Source organism: Notolabrus celidotus, chromosome 18 (assembly GCF_009762535.1).
Source record: "Notolabrus celidotus isolate fNotCel1 chromosome 18, fNotCel1.pri, whole genome shotgun sequence".
NCBI lineage: Eukaryota > Metazoa > Chordata > Actinopteri > Labriformes > Labridae > Notolabrus > Notolabrus celidotus.
This window is the reverse complement of record NC_048289.1, coordinates 2,190,253-2,211,564: the sequence shown is the minus strand read 5'-3', so window position 1 is coordinate 2,211,564 and position 21,312 is coordinate 2,190,253. Positions and strand designations below refer to the sequence as shown.

Here is a 21,312-nt window from a genome sequence, read left to right as displayed (position 1 = left end):
TGAATCTAAAGACATCAAAACTCCAGAATCTGAAAATGATTCATTTACAATGGTCTCTGAGTGCTGAGTCACAGAATACTTCAGAATCAGGACTTCTATCATTTATTAGTTTTATCACTCCGTAGTCTCCGGGGCATCAGGACCATGGGACGCCCGGAGCAGAGGAGGCTGAAGTGTAGTATGTGGACGCAGAGGAGCTCGGCTCCGGGTGTCAGACGGAGCTGTTTGTCTAAACTCTGAGCTGTTTGGGGAAAGTTAGAGAACCGGTCCTGGGGAAAGTTAGTGAACCGGTCCTGGGGGAAGTTATTGAACCGGTCCTGGGGAACCGGTCCTGGGGGAAGTTAGTGAAAGGGTCCTGGGGTAAGTTAGTGGACTGGTCCTGGGGTAAGTTAGTGAACCGGTCCTGGGGAAAGTTAGTGGACTGGTCCTGGGGTAAGTTAGTGAACTGGTCCTGGGGAAAGTTAGTGGACCGGTCCTGGGGAAAGTTAGTGGACTGGTCCTGGGGTAAGTTAGCGGACTGGTCCTGGGGTAAGTTAGTGAACCGGTCCTGGGGAAAGTTAGTGGACTGGTTCTGGGGTAAGTTGGTGAACCGGTCCTGGGGAAAGTTAGTGGACCGGTCCTGGGGAAAGTTAGTGAACCGGTCCTGGGGAAAGTTAGTGAACCGGTCCTGGGGAAAGTAAGTGGACCGGTCCTGGGGAAAGTTAGTGGACTGGTCCTGGGGTAAGTTGGTGGACTGGTCCTGGGGTAAGTTAGTGAACCAGTCCTGGGGAAAGTTAGTGGACTGGTCCTGGGGTAAGTTAGTGAACCGGTCCTGGGGAAAGTTAGTGAACTGGTGCTGGGGAAAGTTAGTGAACCAGTCCTGGGGGAAGTTAGTGAACCGGTCCTGGGGAAAGTTAGTGAACTGGTCCTGGGGAAAGTTAGTGAACTGGTGCTGGGGAAAGTTAGTGAACCAGTCCTGGGGACATTTAGTGTACGGGTCCTGGGGAAAGTTAGTGTACCAGTCCAGGGGGTAGTTAGTGAACCGGTCCTGGGGACAGTTAGTTAACCGATCCTGGGGAGAGTAAGTGAACCGGTCCTGCAGAAAATGAGCTAAGCATATGCAGGACTGCTTTAGCCACTCAGCCGCAGCTCATCTCACCCGCGCCCCAAAGTTTCCCCAATTTATCGCAGTTAGAAAATAGAAGAATGACAACAAGCTGTCATCTTCAGCTGTGGATGTGCAGACAGGGAGACAGTCTGAGCAGGAGGGGAGTAGTTTTCTTGAACATGTGTGCACGTGACTCAGTTTCATTTCTGATTTGTTGGATATTTATGATGTAATAAATATCAGGTTAAACCAGCCCTCTTAAAACCCAGTGTGAAAACGTGTTAAAAACGTAATTGAACATATTTGAAAAATGGATCAAAGTTGAGTTCTAATATTTTTACATAGTTTTTAGTATTTACATATGGTCAGAAATATCATAGGTAGAACGTTTTTTGATGATTTGGGTTACCAGAGGCTTTAAACCCTGAAGCTGTGGTAATCACACACCTTGGCTGGATGCTTTGCTCAGCCTCATGCTGTGGGAATCATAATTGAGACTACATCATAAACTAAATAAATAAAGACCATCCTGATACTATGTGCATGAAAGAGATAAAAAATGACTATAGGAAATACACACAGCCTTTTGCATAAAGTAGGATTAGATGTTGCCTATGGTGGTTAGCTTAGCTAGGTAAAATCTCTGGATGCGAGCTAAAGTGTCTTCATCTTGCTCTTACAGACACCACAACCTTTACTTTGCGCTGCATTCTTATTCCACCTTGTACAAGAGACTGGTCCCTGTATGAGCAGCAGTGGTACCTCTCAATTATTATTCAGCTCAGGAGCTGGACTTCAGCTGCAGTTGTTACCTTGTAACTGGTCTCACTGCAGCTGAAAGGAAGGCTGAGGTGCTGCTGCAGACCTGCACTCTATTATCAATTAAAGAAAGGCTCTCTCTTTGCAGGAACAGAACTCCCAGCATGAGCCGATCTGTGCACAGTAACTAGAATATTGTGGGGAAGATACGCTCTGTTTTAATATCTGCATGAATATGTTATCCTCCAACATAAAGATTTCTAAGGGAAGTTGCAGAGATCATTTCAGCTTTAGTGTAGAGGGATGCAGTTACATGAATATTTAATGGGACAGTTTTGTTGGATTAGAATGCTTAAACATTAAAAGGGATTATATGTATTGTTTTTAAATTAGACTGTAATCTGAAGCTGTCATTTAACAGTATGTCTTAATGCTTCTGTGGAACTTTACCCCGGAACTACGTGCGTTTCGTCCCATGGACCCAGGGTCTAAATTTAGTTCAGGGGTAGATAATCTCCCCCCTGAAAAGCCCCTGCTAGGGGGGTAGTACTTTTCAAAGGTCCCTGGAATTTCGAGGGCCAGGGCCTGCAATGCTGAACATGTCTGATTGGTAGATTAACCACAGGGTTTTTATTCCTCCCTCCGTCCACAATAACATCACACACATCTGTGATTCACTTGATTTCTCTTTCTTTCATTAGTTTTGATTTGTTCTATCTTTTTTGTATGTGTGTGTACTTTTCAAAAGAAGAAGCTGTGATTCTCTTGATTTAGCAGCTTGTAACAGTAGTCTTCTCTCAGCCCACCGTGAATGCGTCTCTCCCGGTGTTACGGTTTTAAAAGTGACCCTGTAAACTGGAGACCTTCAGCTGAACGTGTCAGTGTTTGTGGAGTTTACACAGCTATTGAAACACAGAGGGAGTTCCTGGGAATGCAAACTAGTTTAGTTTTTATTAAGATTTCAAAATATCCTCATCAGATATTTAATGATCGTCTAAAGACGTTTATGAGGGATGCATCCGGCTGAAAGTCTCCAGTTAACAGGGTCGCTGTTTAAACCAAAACACCGGTCGATCTCTGCCACGGCTTTTTGAGTTCAAAAGGATTTTAAAGCCGTGTTGAAACGTCTTTGCTACTCGCGCTTATCTCCTCTCACGTGTTGATTCAGTGAATCCATCTGTGATGAAATATAGCACCATCTAAAACAGCACCAGCTGAGTCTCTTCATGCTAACAGGCTAACTGTTGTGTTGCTCATAATGATACCTGCCTGTCCGTCTGCTTCTATGGTGTCATCTGTGATGAATGGCATTTGTATTGTTTTACTGCCCTCTACTGGTCTGGTGGTGTAGTGCATTTACTTTGTATTTCCTCCTTGAGTCACTGGCCTGATTTGCACAATCTACCCAGAACTTCAGCCCGCGGTCGAAATGCAGACAACAATGGGGGCACAGGAACCTTTTAGTTCAGAGGACAGTAGTTCTAAGGGCTAAAAGACCCCAGAACTCTTGGTCTAAATGAACCTTAAGAAAGAAGTAGTCCCACAGCAGACATAAAGGTATTTGATCTAAGGTGTAGGGTAACTGAATTAAAATTTTTAGACCAAAAACTTTGCAGAAACCTGTTTTGTTATCCTCTGCCTGATGAGGCTTGCTGTGCAGTAATCATTGTGTCTGTGTTTTTCTCTGCAGCTCTTCAAGGGAAAGTTCTTTGTCTGTCAAGGGGAAGATGTAAAGAACATCACCAACAAGTCAGACTGCCTTCAGAACAACCATAAATGGGTCAGACACAAATACAACTTTGACAACCTGGGACAGGTGAGTCTTCAAAACACCAAGATTTCTTATCGGATAACTCAGCGTTAATCTTAGTCTCCTCAGAGAAGTATGTAATCCTAACCCACACACTCTCTCCTCTGGTCTCAGGCCTTGATGTCTCTGTTTGTTTTGGCGTCGAAAGATGGCTGGGTGGATATCATGTATGATGGCCTGGACGCTGTAGGAGTGGACCAACAGGTAAACAACAAGGACAAATCATTTGGTGGTAGCTAATCTGTCTAATCTGAACTACATGATTTATACGTTTGGGTAAAAAGCGTGTTAATTGGCAGGATGTTTGTAGGGAATCTGCTCAACCTTCTCTGTGTCCTGTGTTTGTTGCAGCCGGTCATGAACTACAACCCCTGGATGCTGCTCTACTTCATCTCCTTCCTTCTGATTGTGGCTTTCTTCGTGCTCAACATGTTCGTGGGCGTGGTGGTGGAGAACTTCCACAAGTGCAGGCGCCACCAGGAAGCCGAGGAGGCCAAGCGCAGGGAGGAGAAGAGACTGAAACGCATGGAGAAAAAGAGAAGGAGTAAGGAGAAGGAGCTGGCTGGTCGGTAGTCTTTCCACATCTTTCTGAGTCCTGCTTGATTTGAGCCTGAGCCTTCTTGTTTTCTTTTTGCTTTTTTTGATTTGGTTTGGCCGAGTCCAAAGAAACGCAATTAGTGACTTAGTACCAACTACATTTGCTGCGGTAGAACCCTCCCTCTCCGTCGATCATCCTCTCCTCGTAGCGAGTTTTTGCTGCAGTCCAGTGGTCACCCATTCTGACTCTGCAAGACTCCGCCACCGACTATGGAGGCTCTTTCAACATCCGTTTCATGTCGATGAAGTCGGGCGTTGAGAAAGGCTTCCACAGTCAGCAAGTCTGCAGAGAGAGGACAGCTGACTGCTGGTGTTAGCCCCCCTCCTATTCCTTTCCCCCTTGCCTGGTCTACCTTAGACGCCGCGCTTGGGATGGCCCCTTTGAGCATGACCAGTGAGTGCTGACGGACGGGGCTTGCATGGTGGTGGACAAACAGAGCTAGAGGGAGGGGGAGTTGTTGATCTTTTGATTGCCCTATACAAAAAAACAAGATGACCCCCCTCCCTTCCCCTCTTCTGCATGTGGTTTAGTTACAGCCGCAGGGGCAGGGGTCGACGAAAAACTGGAAGCAACTACAGAGTCCGCCCTAGTTTAGATCTGAGACTGCTCGTAGTGATCTCTAGGGGGTTAGGTGATTCCCTGCCTGTTCCCCCTCCCCTACGGCTGTATAGGAGTTACTGCTTTGTTTGATTTTTAATCTTCCACTGCCTCCTTAAACAAAAACATACAGGCTAGCTCCTGCTAGCGTTAGACTTCTATAAACGCAGTGGGTGTGCTTACTTTACTTTCACCCACTCAATCCGAGGCTCTTTCTTTTTTATGTACAAGGAGCAGTGGACGCCCTTGGTTTCTTAGAGCGGAGATAAGTCTCCTTGTGGCCGTCTATATAAGATGATGGTTTGATTTGAAGGTATGAATGTTTCCGTCCCTTCTTGAGAAATACAGATGGAAACTGATTTTCTTTTTTCAGGAGGCCACGTTCCAAGGTTGTCCGAAATATCAAGCCTGTGCACATTTAACACATGCACACTTTCTACCTGAAGAGGCCCGTCTTTCACGAGAGCACACAAAACCTTCCACATATCAAAGTTTAGACATTTGAACATTCTTGTAGAAGGTTTGTTTTTGGGGCTTTTTGGGAAACTCTTTTTTTACTAACAGTACCGTTCAGGGTGAGAACATGGCTAGGTAGCAGGTTCATGATAAAATAGCAAGACAGATCCTCCCTGGTGTGATTATCCTGTTAGCTTTAAGATGTTTTAATGAAGAACTTTGATTTGAGAGTCGATGTCTTCCTGATTGTCGCCAACGAAAAAAGTGTGAATCCAAAACCTGGACTCAGAATCACTGGAAAGACCAAACATAGGAACATAAACCAGCTTAATCTTTCATCGCTTCCTTCTAACCTTACTCCATCCCTCTTTCCCTCTTTCTCTTTCTTTGACTCTCTCACATTTCTAACTAGCATCCATCCTTCCTTCCTTGCTGTCTTAAGCTTCTGTCCGACTAACACAGTCTCGTTCCTCTAGATTTATTGGTTCCGGGGGTGAGTTGGGCCCTTTCTGAAGGCACTTTGAAAGGTACAGAGTTTCCAGCATGTTCTATGTGTCCCTTTAACCACCACCAACCACGACTACCCATGGTGGCTAGGGTTCTCAGTTCAATGATCACGGGAGGTAGGGCCCCATCCCGCGTTCCCGCCCCCCTGCCTCCCTCCCATCAGCTCTCAATACTCTGGACATGCTGTTACCTGTTCTCTCTGTGCTGGCTTTGTCTTTCACAGCTCTATCGCACTGTCCACAATCCATCCACTGTCAGCTACACCGCACTGCCGCTTCACCACCACCAACGAAGAAGAGACTTGTCAGGTTAGGTGGGCAGGTAAACAGCGTAGTGCCATGGCAGTTGATTCAGGCATTAAAATAGAAATTCCAGTGTGGGACAACCCTTGCCCAATTGTCTTATCTGTTGCTTTGGATAATACTGTGTACGTCAAATAAACTGCTGAGATCTAGGAACAGGTTGGAATTGCCTTAAAAAGTGTGCCAGGTCAGAGACAAGCAACTTGGATTAGCATGATGGTATGCTATAAACATTTGAAACTGACACTATATGTGAAGTAGTTCCACTTAGCTTTGCAGGTTCTATTTAAAAAATGTCCTTATTAAAAACACATAGACATAATCTTCATGGTTGCATTGTTGGAAGACGAAGGGTTCATGACCAACCAAACAACACTGAAGCAATTCATCCAGTGGATGTTGAGGGATTCCTTTGAGTGAGGGAAAGAGCACAGAGGAAGAGTCAGGAGATAATCAAAGTGATTAAAATCACTTCTTCTTGGAAGCATGTTTGTCTGTGGAATTGTATTGGCAACTCTTTTAAGAATAGATTCCATCTGAGCTAAAGTGGGAGACTGACCCACAGACTGACGGCCAAATTCCACCTGACCCGTGTCCGGTCCGTCTCAGAACCGTCACAGCACCGGATCTGATAGGTTTCTATTCTTTTCAATGTGTTAACTTCCACTGGATCCACTCCGCATCAATCTCAACAGAGCAGATGTAGCGAGACAGGAAGTCAGGCACCAAAACAAAATGAAAACATCCAGACCACAAAGACAACATGGATGAGGAGGAAGAGGGAATCCTTGATTCAGTAGTTACCGCGGGAAAACCTCGGTCACATGACTCCAGCTGTCCGGCGGTCCGGCGTTTGGAAAATGCAACTTGTGGGTGTTTACAGACGAGAGAGCACAAAGCCGGACCACAGCGGATCGGAGACAGACCAGACACGGATCTGGTGGATGTCCGATGTGACGTTTTCTTGAACCAGAGACCCTTCTTCTGCACAGTTGGCCAATGGGAATGTGACAAATTGGAGTTTATGGTCATAAACCACAACATCAAACAGTTTGATAAAGAAATAAGAAATCAGCACTCTCATCAGGAGACCTCGAGGGATGAGCATGTGATGAAGATGCCAAGTTGCTTGGCTCAAAGTTACATGAGGAATATCTTTAGATTATGATGTTTAAAGGATAGTTTTTATTAATCATTTATATTGCACTGGCTGTTTTTCTGCACAGTCTTGTCTTGCTGACTTCAAAGTTATTAAGAATAATGGTTACAGCCAAACTGTCTCGGCCCAAGCTTTGCAAAGTTCAGTAACACCATTTAAACACGGCAAACACGACACATATGATGTGTTCTTGTGTCTGCTAAACGAAACCAGGGAGCGTAGAGAACCAGGGGTTACATTACCTTAGTTTAAGACAATGAATGGTAGCAAAGCATGTTGATAAATATGTAAATGGACTTGTACTTGTACTTATATAGCGCTTTTCTAGTCTTTCTGACTCTGATGGTAGAGGCTGCTATATTGTGGGACCATCAGTGTTAGCTAATCTCATTCGTACACACTCACACACCTCTGAACAACAGAGGGAGCAATTCGGGGTTCAGTGTCTTGCTCAAGGACACTTCGGCATGTGACTGCCGGAGCTGGGAGCCAACCTTCAGATTGATAGACGACCGACTCTACCCACTGAGCCACAGCCGCTGGAAAATTTAACGCAACAAACTTTCCTAAAGAGTTTGAATTAGAGCACGTAATGGTGTAATTCTTGGGATCACCTGCCCGGGTACTCCAGCTGGAAATAAGCCTTGTGAATAATTCTGGGACAGTCGAGGCCTTTGGTTCGCCTGCTTCATTTACAGGACAGAGAACAGACATGTTTAGTTATCAGATGAGAATCAGTAGAGTAAACTTATTAACACAAAACCTTAAATGGAGTCAAGGTTCTTGCCAAATAGCCTCAATGTATTTTGATTTTTTGGCTGTTTTAAAATGAAAAACCGTGCACAAAGGTCAAAGTAGCGTAACTGATTATCTGACACTGCAGCGTGTTTGTTAACAGAAATGGCTTGTTGAGTATAAAGGTCACTCAGACTACTCTGACTGTCTGCAGGAACACGTGGTTAAACTGTTGCTTCGTACTGTCCTGGTGGTCGGGTAGAGGTTTCGTCGAAGTTCCCTCTGTAACACTGAATCATCAAAGTTTCACAGGCGTATGGTTTTTATTTTGTTTCCACATACATCTCTGAAATGTCTTTAAGTGTGAGATCATTCCTGGAAAGTGGACTTGACGGAGCTGGATTGTAGTCTGTCTTGTGTTTGTGTGTGTGATTGTGTTTGTCAGAGAGCAGATGGTCTCGGAGCAGGTTATAAAATATTCAGGAGGAGTTCTCATCCCCAAATCACCTATCCTCTCAGTCTGGAGGGATGTCTGAGAGGAGAACTGGACCCCTACACGTCTCTGATGGTGCAGGCATGTGGCTCTGCGCAGTGCTTTAAGTATTCTAACATTTATGACTTTAGATAGTTAAGAGAAAACACACTTAAAGTACAGCTCCCCACATCATGTGTGATTGTGGATTTGGGTGTTGTGGTTCGATCACAGAGGAAGCTGTTTATGTGTCAGACACAGTGTGTGTTTGTTCTGTTATCTTGAGCCTGTGCTGCAGTGGTGCAGTCTTCTTCAAATGCTGGGAGGAGGAGGAGGAGGAGGAGGAGGAGGAGGAGGAGGAGGAGGGTAATAAAGAGAGGTGAGGAGATGATGGTGAGTTAGGAGTCAAGAGTATTTGCAGTGGCACCACGAGTATGTGTTGGCAGTAAAACTATATTTCTCAGAAGCTTGGTTGTTGCGTTGCAGTCTTCTGAATCATATAGTTCTCAGTGAGTTAACATAAAGTTGAGTGGAAGCATCCACACCAGCTGCATTTTTAACAACAATGCAGCATAGCTGAGCTTTTGGTCGTGGTCCAACGTTAAACTGCTCGACATCAGTAAACAACACCTGCTCACAGACAGCTATGTGTGCGCCGCTGACAGATGCACTTTCCTATGATGATGACATCACTGGCCAATCCTTTATCTGACGTCGACATTATTTCCACTGCAAGGCAACACAGACACATGAGTTAAGTTTAGTGGAGAGGGACACAGAGTCAGGGGAAGTCTATTCTCCATTCAAACTGAATGTGATTCAGCGTCCTCAACACTAATATGCCCTCAGCCTCTTAAGACCTTAGACTTAGTCTTAAGGCTTAAAGGTGACATATCACGCTTTTTTCATCAATATATATTGGTCTAAGAGGTCCCCAAAACATGTCTTAAAAGTTTATGCTCAAAAAAACACTTTGAAATCAGGTTTTGGTCTGCCTGAAAAACCCTCTTCTTCAGTCCTCCTCAGAACACTCTGTTTTCTCTCTGACCACGCCCCCTCAGGAAGTGGATGTGCCCTTGGCTCTCCAGCATGTTGATCTAATGTTTACATGTTGGCTGAATATACACGGCTGCTCACAGACCCGGGTTACTTCAACCCTCTGAATCTGATCCAGAATCTGATCCTGACGGAGAGGCGCCTGCAGCAGGACCTTTCTGAAGGATTGGTCACAGATTTAGTGTTTCTTGTTGTTTTATTTGTCAGTATGTCGACGTGTGTCTTGGTACACAGCTACAGCCATGAACATGTAGCTATGTGGCTATGCTAACTAGCGCTAGCACTTATCCATGATAAATAAAAATCATCCACTAGATCTTCAAATCTGCAGACGTGGGGAGTAAAACCGACCTTTGTGTTTATTAAGACAGCCTACAACCAGCATGCCTCCCTCCTAAGCTCCTTGTTAGCACACATGTGTGCAGGGAATGAAAAGCGGAGAAGTTCAGTTGTATTTTATACAGTCTATGGGCTGAACAAGCTGTAGACATGCCAGGGACACATATTTCAGGTAAAGAACCATTAAAAAGTCCATTTTGCATGATATGTCACCTTTAAGACTTTATTGTCCCCTTAGGGAAATTCTTTTTCACAGCACCTTCTGCCTTTCCACAGACATAGGCAATCACAAAACATACACTGCAAGCTCAACAAACTATCAACAAAGGCATCAACACTCAAACAAACAAAGTCATATCATTCAGCGAGGCCTGTTGCTCAGGGTCACCATAACAGCAGGGATCAGGCTCTTACCAAGGCGAGCCCTTCTACACCTCGGTGCCCTGTGTCTGCGTCCTGAGGGGAGTGGGATGAGGTGGGTGTTTAGTGGATGTGTGATGTCCTGTTCTATTGAGGTTGTGATGTGTCTGATGGCCCTGTTGTTTAAGTCTGTGAGGTTTGGTGTGGGGAGATTGATTACTTTAGAGGCCGTGGTGGTTGTGCGTGTGAGTTTGGCCTTGTTTTTAACAGATAGCATGTTGAAGAAGCAGGTGGAGCAGCACAGGAGGATGGATTGAATCATGCACAACACAGCAGCAGGAGGAGACGGGGATGCAGCCTCTGCTGATTGTTGTCAGCGCTCTCAGTTGAAATCATAGACTGTGTAATAAATGGACGTAGTCTCCGTGACGTCACCCATCTGTTTCTGAAGCCATATCGTAGGAAATGCTGAACTCAACCTAACTTCTGTTGAGCTAGTGTGAGGTAAAGAGGCGGGCCTTTAGCCTCCTCGCTAACAGCAACAGTGCTCCTGCCTGTCAGCCAAGTCAGCTGTGCCTCTCATTATGCAAAACTCCTAAGTTTAATATCTTCTGCTGAGTTTTAAAAAATCCCCCGTGCCATGTGCCAATAGAGAAATGAGCTATCCAGACTACACTCATCTTTTGAACCAGGCTGTAAACATGTTTATTTCTGCTGTAAAGATCTGAAGAAGATTTGAATTGGTGTGTATGTGGTTTAATTCTGGTGGCTGGAGGTTGCCACTTGGTTAAAACAGTTCAACTTTTGGAACACTGCGATGCTCATCAATATCACTTCTTGAACACTGACCAATCAGAATTAAGAAGAGGCAGATTTTCTGATGTCAGCTTTGTCAACAGCACAGAGGAGAAAAGTGATCCCACTCGTTTTTTGAGGTACAATTTCTGAGCTTAGAGCTGCTGCTGATGCTCTGACCTGATTTCTATCAATAGTTTTTACAGTTTCTTGATGAAATGTCGTTGAATGAAAGGAAGTAAGAAGCATACAGAGCATTTCAAAACACACCCAATGGTCACAACTTAGGGAAGCGGAAGTGCTTCATGACTCACATTCTCACCACTGTGCACTGTTGGTAGGTCTCTTTGGTGGCCTCGGAACTGTACAAAGAGGTGACAAGCGCTCTGAATTTGAGGTCCTGTGTGCACCCAGCAAATGAATACCTAATAAATCAGTCTTTATTTTTATCTGGCAGTAACAACCAGAACTGGGAAACATGGGCCAAGTTTTCAGTATTACTTCAGCAGAACAAGTTTTTGGGTTGTTAAAGATCCATATATCCGCTAAATGACTGGTAAGGAAAATAAACCATTTTACATCATCAGTGTAGTGAAGCTTAAGATACTGTGAACTTGACTTAGTTTTACAATATATATACAAATTCAGAAAAATACCAAGAATTAAAAAGGTTACACCATGAAACACACAGATTTACACATCAATCAATCAATCAATCAATTAATCAATCCATCAATCAATCAATCAATCAATCAATTAATCAATCAATCAATCAATCAATCTTTATTTGTATAGCTCCAAATCACAACAAACGTTATCTCAAGACGCTTTTACAAACAGAGCAGGTCTAGACCACTCTATGTCAAATTATGAACAGAGACCCAACACCAAGACAGGATAAGACTCAGTCTGACCCCACCTTAATCCACCATGAGCATTGCACCTCACAGTATTTAGCTAGTTACAGCGGCAAGGACAAACTTCCTTTAACAGGCAGAAACCTCGAGCAGAACCAGACTCATGTTAGCCATCTGCCACGACCGAGTTGGGTCTGGAAAGAGGGATAGAGGAGAATAAGAGAGAGAGGGAGTGGTGATAGTGATGAGACGAATAGTAGTAGCTGTACCCGCTGGAGTCCAGCACGTCCTGGAACGTCCACAGCAGGAGGACGTCTACGGCAGCTCAGAGGAACCTACGAGACAAGGGAGCTCAGGGACTCCAGAAAGGTCTATGGTTAGTAACTTTAATGGGACAGGGAGAGTTAAAGTAAGTGATGAGGGGGTTGGAGAAAGGGGTTGGAGAAAGGGGGTGAGATAGGATCCCAGTGTGTCAGTTCCCCCAGCAGTCTAAGTCTATAGCAGCATAACTGTTACGGCTTGAGCAAAGGACTAGGACCCAAATGCAGAGTACAGGGAAAAAAGTATTTATTAAGCAAAAACCAAGGTTCAACAAAAAGCGCCTTGCGGGTAAAAACAACTGAGAAAAAGTACAAAACTAGGAGTAACACAAAATCACCCAAAAGGGGAAAAAGGTTCTATCAAAAACTCACAAACAAAAACTAGGAATCAATCCTCTGGAAACAACTCGAGATAAGTAAACAGAAAAGCGTGGCTTGAATCTCCTCAGGAGCAAGGCTACAATGGGACATGGAGCATGCGGCTAGAGGAATAATCTGGCACTGGAGGAGTGTTTGGTGGTGGCTTAAGAAGCCAGTGCTGATGAGCAGATCAGGGACAGGTGTGCCTGATGAGCCTCACTGCTGAGGAGACCGGCCCCGCCCCTACCCATGCAACCTGCAGGCAGAGAGAGAGAGGGTTAGGGCAAATCACACAACAAATCAGGACCATAACAATAACTAAGAGCTGGTCCAAGCCTGATCCAGCTCTAACTATAAGCTTTATCAAAAAAGGAAAGTTTGAAGCCTACTCTTAAAAGTAGAGAGGGGGTCTGCCTCTCTGACCCTGACTGGTAGATGATTCCAAAGGCTAAAGAAGTGCTAACTAATGGAAGGGCTTTTTTCAGCAGCTTAGTTGGGATTGGGTCTAAAAGACAGGTTGATGGTTTAGCTGAAGAAACTGTTGAAACCAGTTCAGGAAGGTCAATGGGTGAAAATCAGTGTGCTGTAGGTACATCTTGCTTTAAAGCCGTTTCCATGATCTCACTGTTAGTAAAGGGTCCTACACTAGGACATCAGGACAGAAACATCTATAGCTGAGTCATGCTCTCTGAAGTCATGACGGACACACCTGGTAAATCTGCAGTGTATGTCATGTTTGCTGAAAATAGTTAGACTGGTTTGGTATGATTTCTTCCCCGGGCCATAGAAGGACGCCGTGCTGGATGTTTTGATGGACAGAAACTTGTAACAAGGTAATGAAGCTTTCAGTGTTTCTGCAGCAGCCAACAGGCTCATGTCTGATGTGTGAAACAGCAGCGGTGGAACTGTTTCTGGTGTTGTATCACTCAGAAGTCAGAGTTTGAAAGACTCAACCGTTTTTGTGATTTATCAGCAGAAATGAAACAATATAAACGTGGAGCTTTTATGACTGCAGTAGATGATTGTTTTTAACTCTTTGATTTGTTTCAAGAGACGAAAAAAAGATAGTGTTGACTTTGATTGATCCATAAGTCTGAACGAGGAAGCAGGACTTATGGTTATCAAGTTAAACTTTATACAAAATGAAATAAAGAGTACAAGAGTGAGATATTTACAATGAAAGAATAACTAAAATCTGGTTGAGCACATGTCCCTGGTTTTTAGGGTTGCAGAGATTACGTTGAGGGGTCTATCTGCATGATGCTGGGTCCCTATAACCTACTTGCATCATTTTAGATGTTGCTTTGCTTACGTACCGATGCGACTTTGGAGTTCTACCTGTTCTCCCTGTGCATGCTGAGCTTGTACTCCTCTTAGAAGTCAGTCAGATTGTGGTCGCCCATATTAACAGATCAACACTGCAGCCCGAGCAGCTCTGTCTGGGTCAGCCCCCGCCTGAATTCACTGTCATAACACGATTTTGTAACATCTCGGCCAAACCAGCCATCTTATCAAAGAACACATGTGCATGGACAGAATATGAATCCATCTGCAGCTCTGCAAACACACACAAAGTGAAGCTGCCTTCATTCCCACTGAATGCGCGTCACGTCGTAGGAGTCGTTGCTTGTGTTGCTCGTCTGTCTGCAGGACTTAACCTTTGGTTAATAATGTTGTTCTTTAGCCCACCTCTGTTCCCCCGGGCTGCTTGTCTTGTGTTGCTTTGATTTAAGTGCTAATTGCCAGCAGAGCCCGGCAGAATGGTTTCACATTGTTTGTAGTGTGTGGTTCATGCCGGACCTGTAGTGATTCCTGTGGCTCTCCATAAATCAGCCTCCCACGCAGAGTTCAACGACTGCTCCTTACTGCTGCTTTTACACTCAGAGCTTCAACATCTTAACTAAAACACGTCATACAGACAGTTACCTCCACTGTAGCACAAACTTTAAGGTGGATAATCATATATGCTGTCTTTCTCACCTTACTATAACACTGCGTTTGTCCTTCAGATCAAATAAACATGCTGAGTGCATTTCAAGATACAGTATGTGTAGCTATGTCAACACTTTTGCATCATACATCGCTAACTATCAGTCTTTTTCTATGAATCCCTTGCAAGTAGGGGTGTTGTGATTAACCCGTTTCATTCATAGTCTGTATAAATAATGAACGTAGTATCAGTGACGTCACCCACATCTATTTCTGAAGCGCTGTTTTGAAGCCGATCGTTGGCGGGAGCCATATTGGAAATGTTGAAGTCAACATAACTTCTGTCGAGCTAGTGTGAGGTAAAGAGGCGGGCTTTGAGCCTCCTCGCCAACAGCTACAGAGTTCTCACCTGTCAATCAAGTCAGCTGTGCCTTTCATAAAGGAAAACTCGTAATCTTAATATCTTCGAAATTACAGTGTTATGAAAAAATTCACCCCCGTAGGGGAGAGTGGGGTAAGATGAGCCAGTGGGTAAGTTGACCCACCCCTTGTTTCTAGGCAACTGTGTACATTTGTTGTCATGTGACCATAAATTCAGGAAGCACCCATCATTTGTACCTGGCACTGTTCAAGAGAAGCACATGGGACAATTGGTTGGTATTTTTTTTCACAAAAAACATGTTTTTACTAGTCGAAGTAAATTTTCTGCATGTCAGCTATAATGAATATTATTTCAAAGCAAATGTATATAGGTCTAAAAATGCATATTATGCATGTTGGTGATTTGCTAACGTATAAAACCAAGTGAAGCATTTAGCTAAAGATCAGCCCAAATGACTTAGCTAGGCTGTTTTTTCCAAAATGGCGTCTATGGGGCAAAATGAGCCATATGCTGTGGGGTAAATTGAGCCACTGGTTCAATTTACCTCGCCACCATGCACTGAAGTTAAGTAAAGTCTCTGAAGCATAAAACTGTATTTCAGTGTAGAATGACACACCTGATTTGGTTTTAAACATTTTAGAAAATCTATCATGCCAAGGAGCTACAAAAGAAAGACCAACTGGGGCTCAACACCCCTTGAAGAGATGGAGAGAGCAGCAGCTGATGTCAAGGGTGGAAAATCCATCAGATCAGTGGCTAAAGACAGAAATGTTGACAGGTCAACCCTGTGGAGATACATAAAAAAGAAGGAGGTAAAGGAAGTAAAATCAGTAGGGTACAGTGGAACAGCAGAAGCAAAGAGGGTCTTCACAAAGGAGGTGGAGAAGGATCTAGCAGACCACATAAAAAAGCTAGCTGAGCAGTTCCACGGCCTTACTCCAAAGAAATGCTGTGAACTGGCATTAGAACTAGCAGAGAGGAACAACATTCCTGTACCCAATAACTGGAACGAAAAGGGTTTAGCAGGTAGGGTGTGCATGAAATTACATGATTCTGAAAGTCTGCAAAGGCTAACTTATATCTTGATAGTATGAATTATATTGTTTTAGGTCGAGATGGCTCAGGTTTAAACTAAAAAAATCAGAAGGTCAATTTACCTCATGATGGCTCAACTTACCCACTGACTTGGATCAACTTACCCCTAACCTGGGGCAAGCTGAGCCACAGTTACACTTTTTTTTGGGAAGTCATATTTTCAGGGTTCTTTGTACTAGAAGCATTTTTACAATTGCAATTGATAGGAAACATCCTGAAATATATTATATGTTTTAAGTGTACTTCTGTCTATTTATTTCTAGCCTAGAGAGCAACATAAGTAAAAATTGGCTCATCTTACCCCACTCTCCCCTACAGTGTGTGCCGACTGAGAAATGAGCTATCCACACTACACTCGTCTTTTGAACCAGGCTGTAAACATGTTTATTTCTGCTGTAAAGATCGTCTTCTTTGAATTGGTGTGTATGTGGTTTCCGGCAGAGGTGTCAAGAGTACTGAAATATTTTACTCAAGCACAAGTACTGTGCCTTTGATGATATTCTACTTAAGTACAAGTAAAAGTACCCGTTTAAAAATGTACTGAAAGTAAAAGTAAAAAGTAGGGGTGACCCCAAATAGTCAAATATTGGACGATTGGTTCTAACAAGTCTTAGTCGACTGCCAATCTCATAGTTGAATATTTGCATATGAAACGTGGATCATTCCATTCAAACCATGGGTGTGCTCAATGTCTAATTTTACATTATTTTCCTGTTTCCCGTAAAAATAGTGTCTCATTTAGCCTATTGTTGATATTTTTGATATCTAGACCACTCTATGTCAAATTATGAACAGAGACCCAACACCAAGACAGGATAAGACTCAGTCTGACCCCACCTTAATCCACCATGAGCATTGCACCTTGCAGTATTTAGCTAGTTACAGCGGAGAGGACAAACTTCCTCTAACAGGCAGAAACCTCGAGCAGGACCAGACTCATGTCAGACACACATCTGCTGAGACCGTGTTGGGTCTGGAAAGAGGGATAGAGGAGAATAAGAGAGAGAGGGAGCGGTGATAGTGATGAGACAAGTAGTAGTAGCTGTTGCTGCTGGAGTCCAGCACGTCCGTATCAGCTGGAGTCTGGAACATCAAGAGACAAGGGACTCCAGAAAGGTCTATGGTTAGTAACTTTAATGGGACAGGGTGAGTTAAAGTAGAGGAGAGAGAGGGAAAGACATGATCCCAGTGTGTCAGTCTAAGCCTATAGCAGCATAGCTAAGAGCTGGTCTAAGCCTGATCCAGTTCTAACTATAAGCTTCATCAAAAAGGAAAGTTTGAAGCCTACTCTTAAAAGTAGAGAGGGTGTCTGCCTCCCAGATCCTGACTGGTAGAGGATTCCAAAGGAGAGGGGCCTGATAACTGAAGGTTCTACCTCCCATACTACTTTTAGAGACTTTAGGTACGATGAGCAGGCCTGCATGTTGAGAGTGTAGTGTTCTAGAGGGGTAACTTTAGTTCATTGAAAGCATAATAATCGGGATAATCATGTTACTTTGATAATTTTTGCACTTTGCCTAAATATCCTGAGAACAGGAACAGGGTTGTTTAAAACAATCACACAATGTTAAAGCACTTAAAGTGGTGAAAACTCCAAATATTGCCTCATCAACTCACTGAAAACACTCAATGATGTATGCTAATGAGGTTTGAAAGGTATAAAAGAATATTTTGTTCAACAATCTGAGCATATTTTGAACAATTAAAAGTTTAGATTTCATTTTTAAACTTTTTAAACTGAAATGAAACCAAACACAGACTGCTTTAACTTTAATATGTTCATAACCTTTTGACCCTTTTTTAAGCACGTCAAAAAATATGTTAATCTGAGACTAAGCTACGACAAATACTCAGTCTTTGTTCCACAGATCAGCCGGTCTTAGAGTGAGTAAACTACAGAGCGACGGTTTAAGCTTCTCTTTCAGGTTATGAACTGGTTTCACCGCATGCACAGAGATAGTTTTTCATCCCTGCTGATAACGGACATCAAAAAGTCTGACGATGAGTCTGCTGTTCCCATGACGACGCATAAATCCTCATCGCTCCAAGGTGGAGGAACAAACTTGTTTGAGTGTTAATCTTTGTTGGTACTACACACACAACAAGAGGAGGACAAACAAATACACGTGAAACACTGAAGCGTGGGGAAATGCAAAGCAGCCTAATATTCCATGAATGGCTGTGTTGCTTGTGATAGCTCACACACACACACACACACACACAAACACACACTTAGAGGGACTGGAGCCAGCCGGTGCGATCCCCTGGCTACATCTGGGTCAGAACAAACAGAGATAAACTGAGCCAAAGTTTCACATTGCTCCTCTTTCTCTCTCCTATCCCTCTGTGGTGGAGGTGTAATTAATAACACCAGATCTTCAGGGAGAGGCTGAATAATAGATCAAGTGAGCGAGAGAGAAAGAGGAGGAGACGAGCTCAAAGAGTGTGAAGCCTCGGTAAGAATCTGCAGCTCGGGTTTGCGAAAGTTTCATGCCATGGGGTGTTGGTAGTGGAGTTACAGTACATGCTGTGTGCATCGTAGCTTTGGTGGATTTTCATTGGAGGCCATGTTACTGGAACTGTTAGGGGGTGTCTTTTAAGGCTTTCATGAGCCTGCTCTCTGAAGTGACATCAGTGTGACAAGGTGCATTTGGACCAAGAGTTCCAGGGTCTCTTTAGCCTCCAGAACTACTTTACCTGGAACTAAAAGGTTCCTGTGCCCCCATTGCTGACTGCATTTCGACCGAGGCTGAAGTCCCGGGTAGATTGTGTTAATCAGGCCAGTGACGTATGGAGAGAAAAAACGTAAATGCACTACACCACCAGACCAGTAGAGGGCAGTAAAACAAAGATGAATGCCATTCATCACAGATGACACCATAGAAGCAGACGGACAGGCAGGTATCATTATGAGCAACACAACAGTTAGCCTGTTAGCATGAAGAGACTCAGCTGGTCTGTTTTAGATGGTGCTATATTTCATCACAGATGGATTCACTGAATCAACACGTGAGAGGAGATAAGCGCGAGTAGCAAAGACGTTTCAACACGGCTTTAAAATCCTTTTGAACTCAAAAAGGCGTGGCAGAGATCGACCGGTGTTTTGGTTTAAACAGCGCCCCTGTTAACTGGAGACTCTCAGCCGGATGCATCCCTCATAAACGTCTTTAGACGATCATTAAATATCTGATGAGGATATTTTGAAATCTTCATAAAAACTAAACTAGTTTGCATTCCCAGGAACTCCCTCTGTGTTTCAACAGCTGTGTAAACTCCACAAACACTGACACGTTCAGCTAAAGGTCTCCAGTTTACAGGGTCACTTTTAAAACCGTAACACCGGGAGAGACGCATTCACGGTGGGCTGAGAGAAGACTACTGTTACAAGCTGCTAAATCAAGAGAATCACAGCTTCTTCTTTTGAAAAGTAGACACACATACAAAAAAGATAGAACACATAAAAACTAACCCTAGCAGGGGCTTTTCAGGGGGGAGATTATCTACCCCTGAACTAAATTTAAACCCTGGGTCCATCAGTCGAAATGCACGTACATTGGAGGCTATGTTACTGGAACAGTTAGGGGGTGTCTTTTTTAGGCTTTCATCAGCCTTCCCTCTGAAGTGACATCAGTGTGATAGTAAAGAAAAACTTTGTGCCTTTAGTGCGTCAAGAAAAGCTGCAGAGCTAAACATTAAATATATGACTTCATCCAGGATTGGTCAGGGATGAATGGCTGATGATGGATCAGTAGTGAAAACATAAAAAAGAGGGTGAGATGAATTGTTGATATGCCTGAGAACAAAAATCTAAATCAACCGAATGAGTAACCAAGCTCATTAATTTCCAAAGCAATGTTGTCGCATCAATTATTGCTGCACCTGCTGTGAAAGAACATACTGTACAAAGTTTGTGAGACTGGGAAGCTGTAAGGCGTTTGAGGGAGGAAAGATTGCCCCAACAACATTCTCCATGAATGATTCATGTCGGGAACTTTCTCTCTGAATATTTCATCTACAGAAATGTCAAGAAGCGAACAGCACAGAGTAGAGTGGCAGATACACTCATACTGTAGGGCTGCCCTGCTTCGCTCCATGAAGGGATGAAAGAGACGAGAGCTGCAGTTTCAATTTTTATACATATTTTCCTCAAGTGGAGGAGTTGTACGTGCCAAACCAAAAGATGATCTTTGTCAGGGTTTCAGAATGCCTATGTGATTCATCCAATAACAGGCAGAAGCTGAAGTAACAGATGATCTTGATGCCAATGACATCCAGATGTGTTTTGAACGAGGTTTCAATTTAAAGTCCTGAATCCAGACAGGAATCAGGAACTTTGGTGCAAAGAAGGAGAAGGGGCACAGTTTTCATGATGGATACTAAAAACAGCACCATAGGTCTGTTAGTGTTTCCTCACACAGTTTGTAGCTTCAATCAATCAATCTTTATTTGTATAGCTCCAAATCACAACAAATGTTATCTCAAGACTCTTTTACAAACAGAGCAGGTCTAGACCACTCTATGTTAAATTATGAACAGAGACCCAACACCAAGACAGGATAAGACTCAGTCTGACCCCACCTTAATCCACCATGAGCATTGCACCTCGCAGTATTTAGCTAGTTACAGCAGAGAGGACAGACTTCCTTTAACAGGCAGAAACCTCGAGCAGAACCAGACTCATGTTAGACAGACATCTGCTGAGACCGTGTTGGGTCTGGAAAGAGGGATAGAGGAGAATAAGAGAGAGGGAGCGGTGATAGTGATGAGACGAGTAGTAGTAGCTGTTGCCGCTGGAGTCCAGCACGTCCGTCTCAGCTGGAGTCTGGAACGTCTACAGCAGGAGGACGTCTACGGCAGCTCAGAGGAACCTACAAGACAAGGGAGCTCAGGGACTCCAGAAAGGTCTATGGTTAGTAACTTTAATGGGACAGGGAGAGTAAGTGATGAGGGGGTTGGGGGGAAGGGGGTGAGATAGGATACCAGTGTGGCAGCGCCAGTTCCCCCAGCAGTCTTAGCCTATAGAAGCATAACTAAGAGCTGGTCCAAGCCTGATCCAGCACACAGCCTGAACTTAGATAGTGATTAGCAGTTCTGATATCCTTACTACTGTAAGCACCCAGGTGCCAAAGACTTGCAAACCCCAAAATAAAGATGCCAAAGACTTGTGACCTCCAAAATATAGTTGTCAAAGACATGGGACCCCCAAAATAAAGGGGCCAAAGACTTGTGACCCCCAAAATAAAGATGCCAAAGACTTGTGACCCCCAAAATAAAGATGCCAAAGACTTGATACCCCCAAAATAAAGGTGACAAAGACTTGATACCCCCAAAATAAAG

At 43.8% G+C, this 21,312-nt stretch overlaps 1 protein-coding gene across 1 annotated transcript in view; it reads left to right on the top strand.

Annotated features, from left to right (window-relative positions):
• Positions 1–21,312, top strand: part of cacna1g (calcium channel, voltage-dependent, T type, alpha 1G subunit) — a 436,435-nt gene that overhangs the window by 361,683 nt on the left and 53,440 nt on the right. The window contains exons 24-27 of the mRNA XM_034708799.1: positions 3,537–3,662; positions 3,771–3,860; positions 4,008–4,200; positions 5,784–5,834. Coding sequence (XP_034564690.1) covers positions 3,537–3,662; positions 3,771–3,860; positions 4,008–4,200; positions 5,784–5,834 — 460 coding nt within the window. The remainder of the gene's footprint in view (positions 1–3,536; positions 3,663–3,770; positions 3,861–4,007; positions 4,201–5,783; positions 5,835–21,312) is intronic.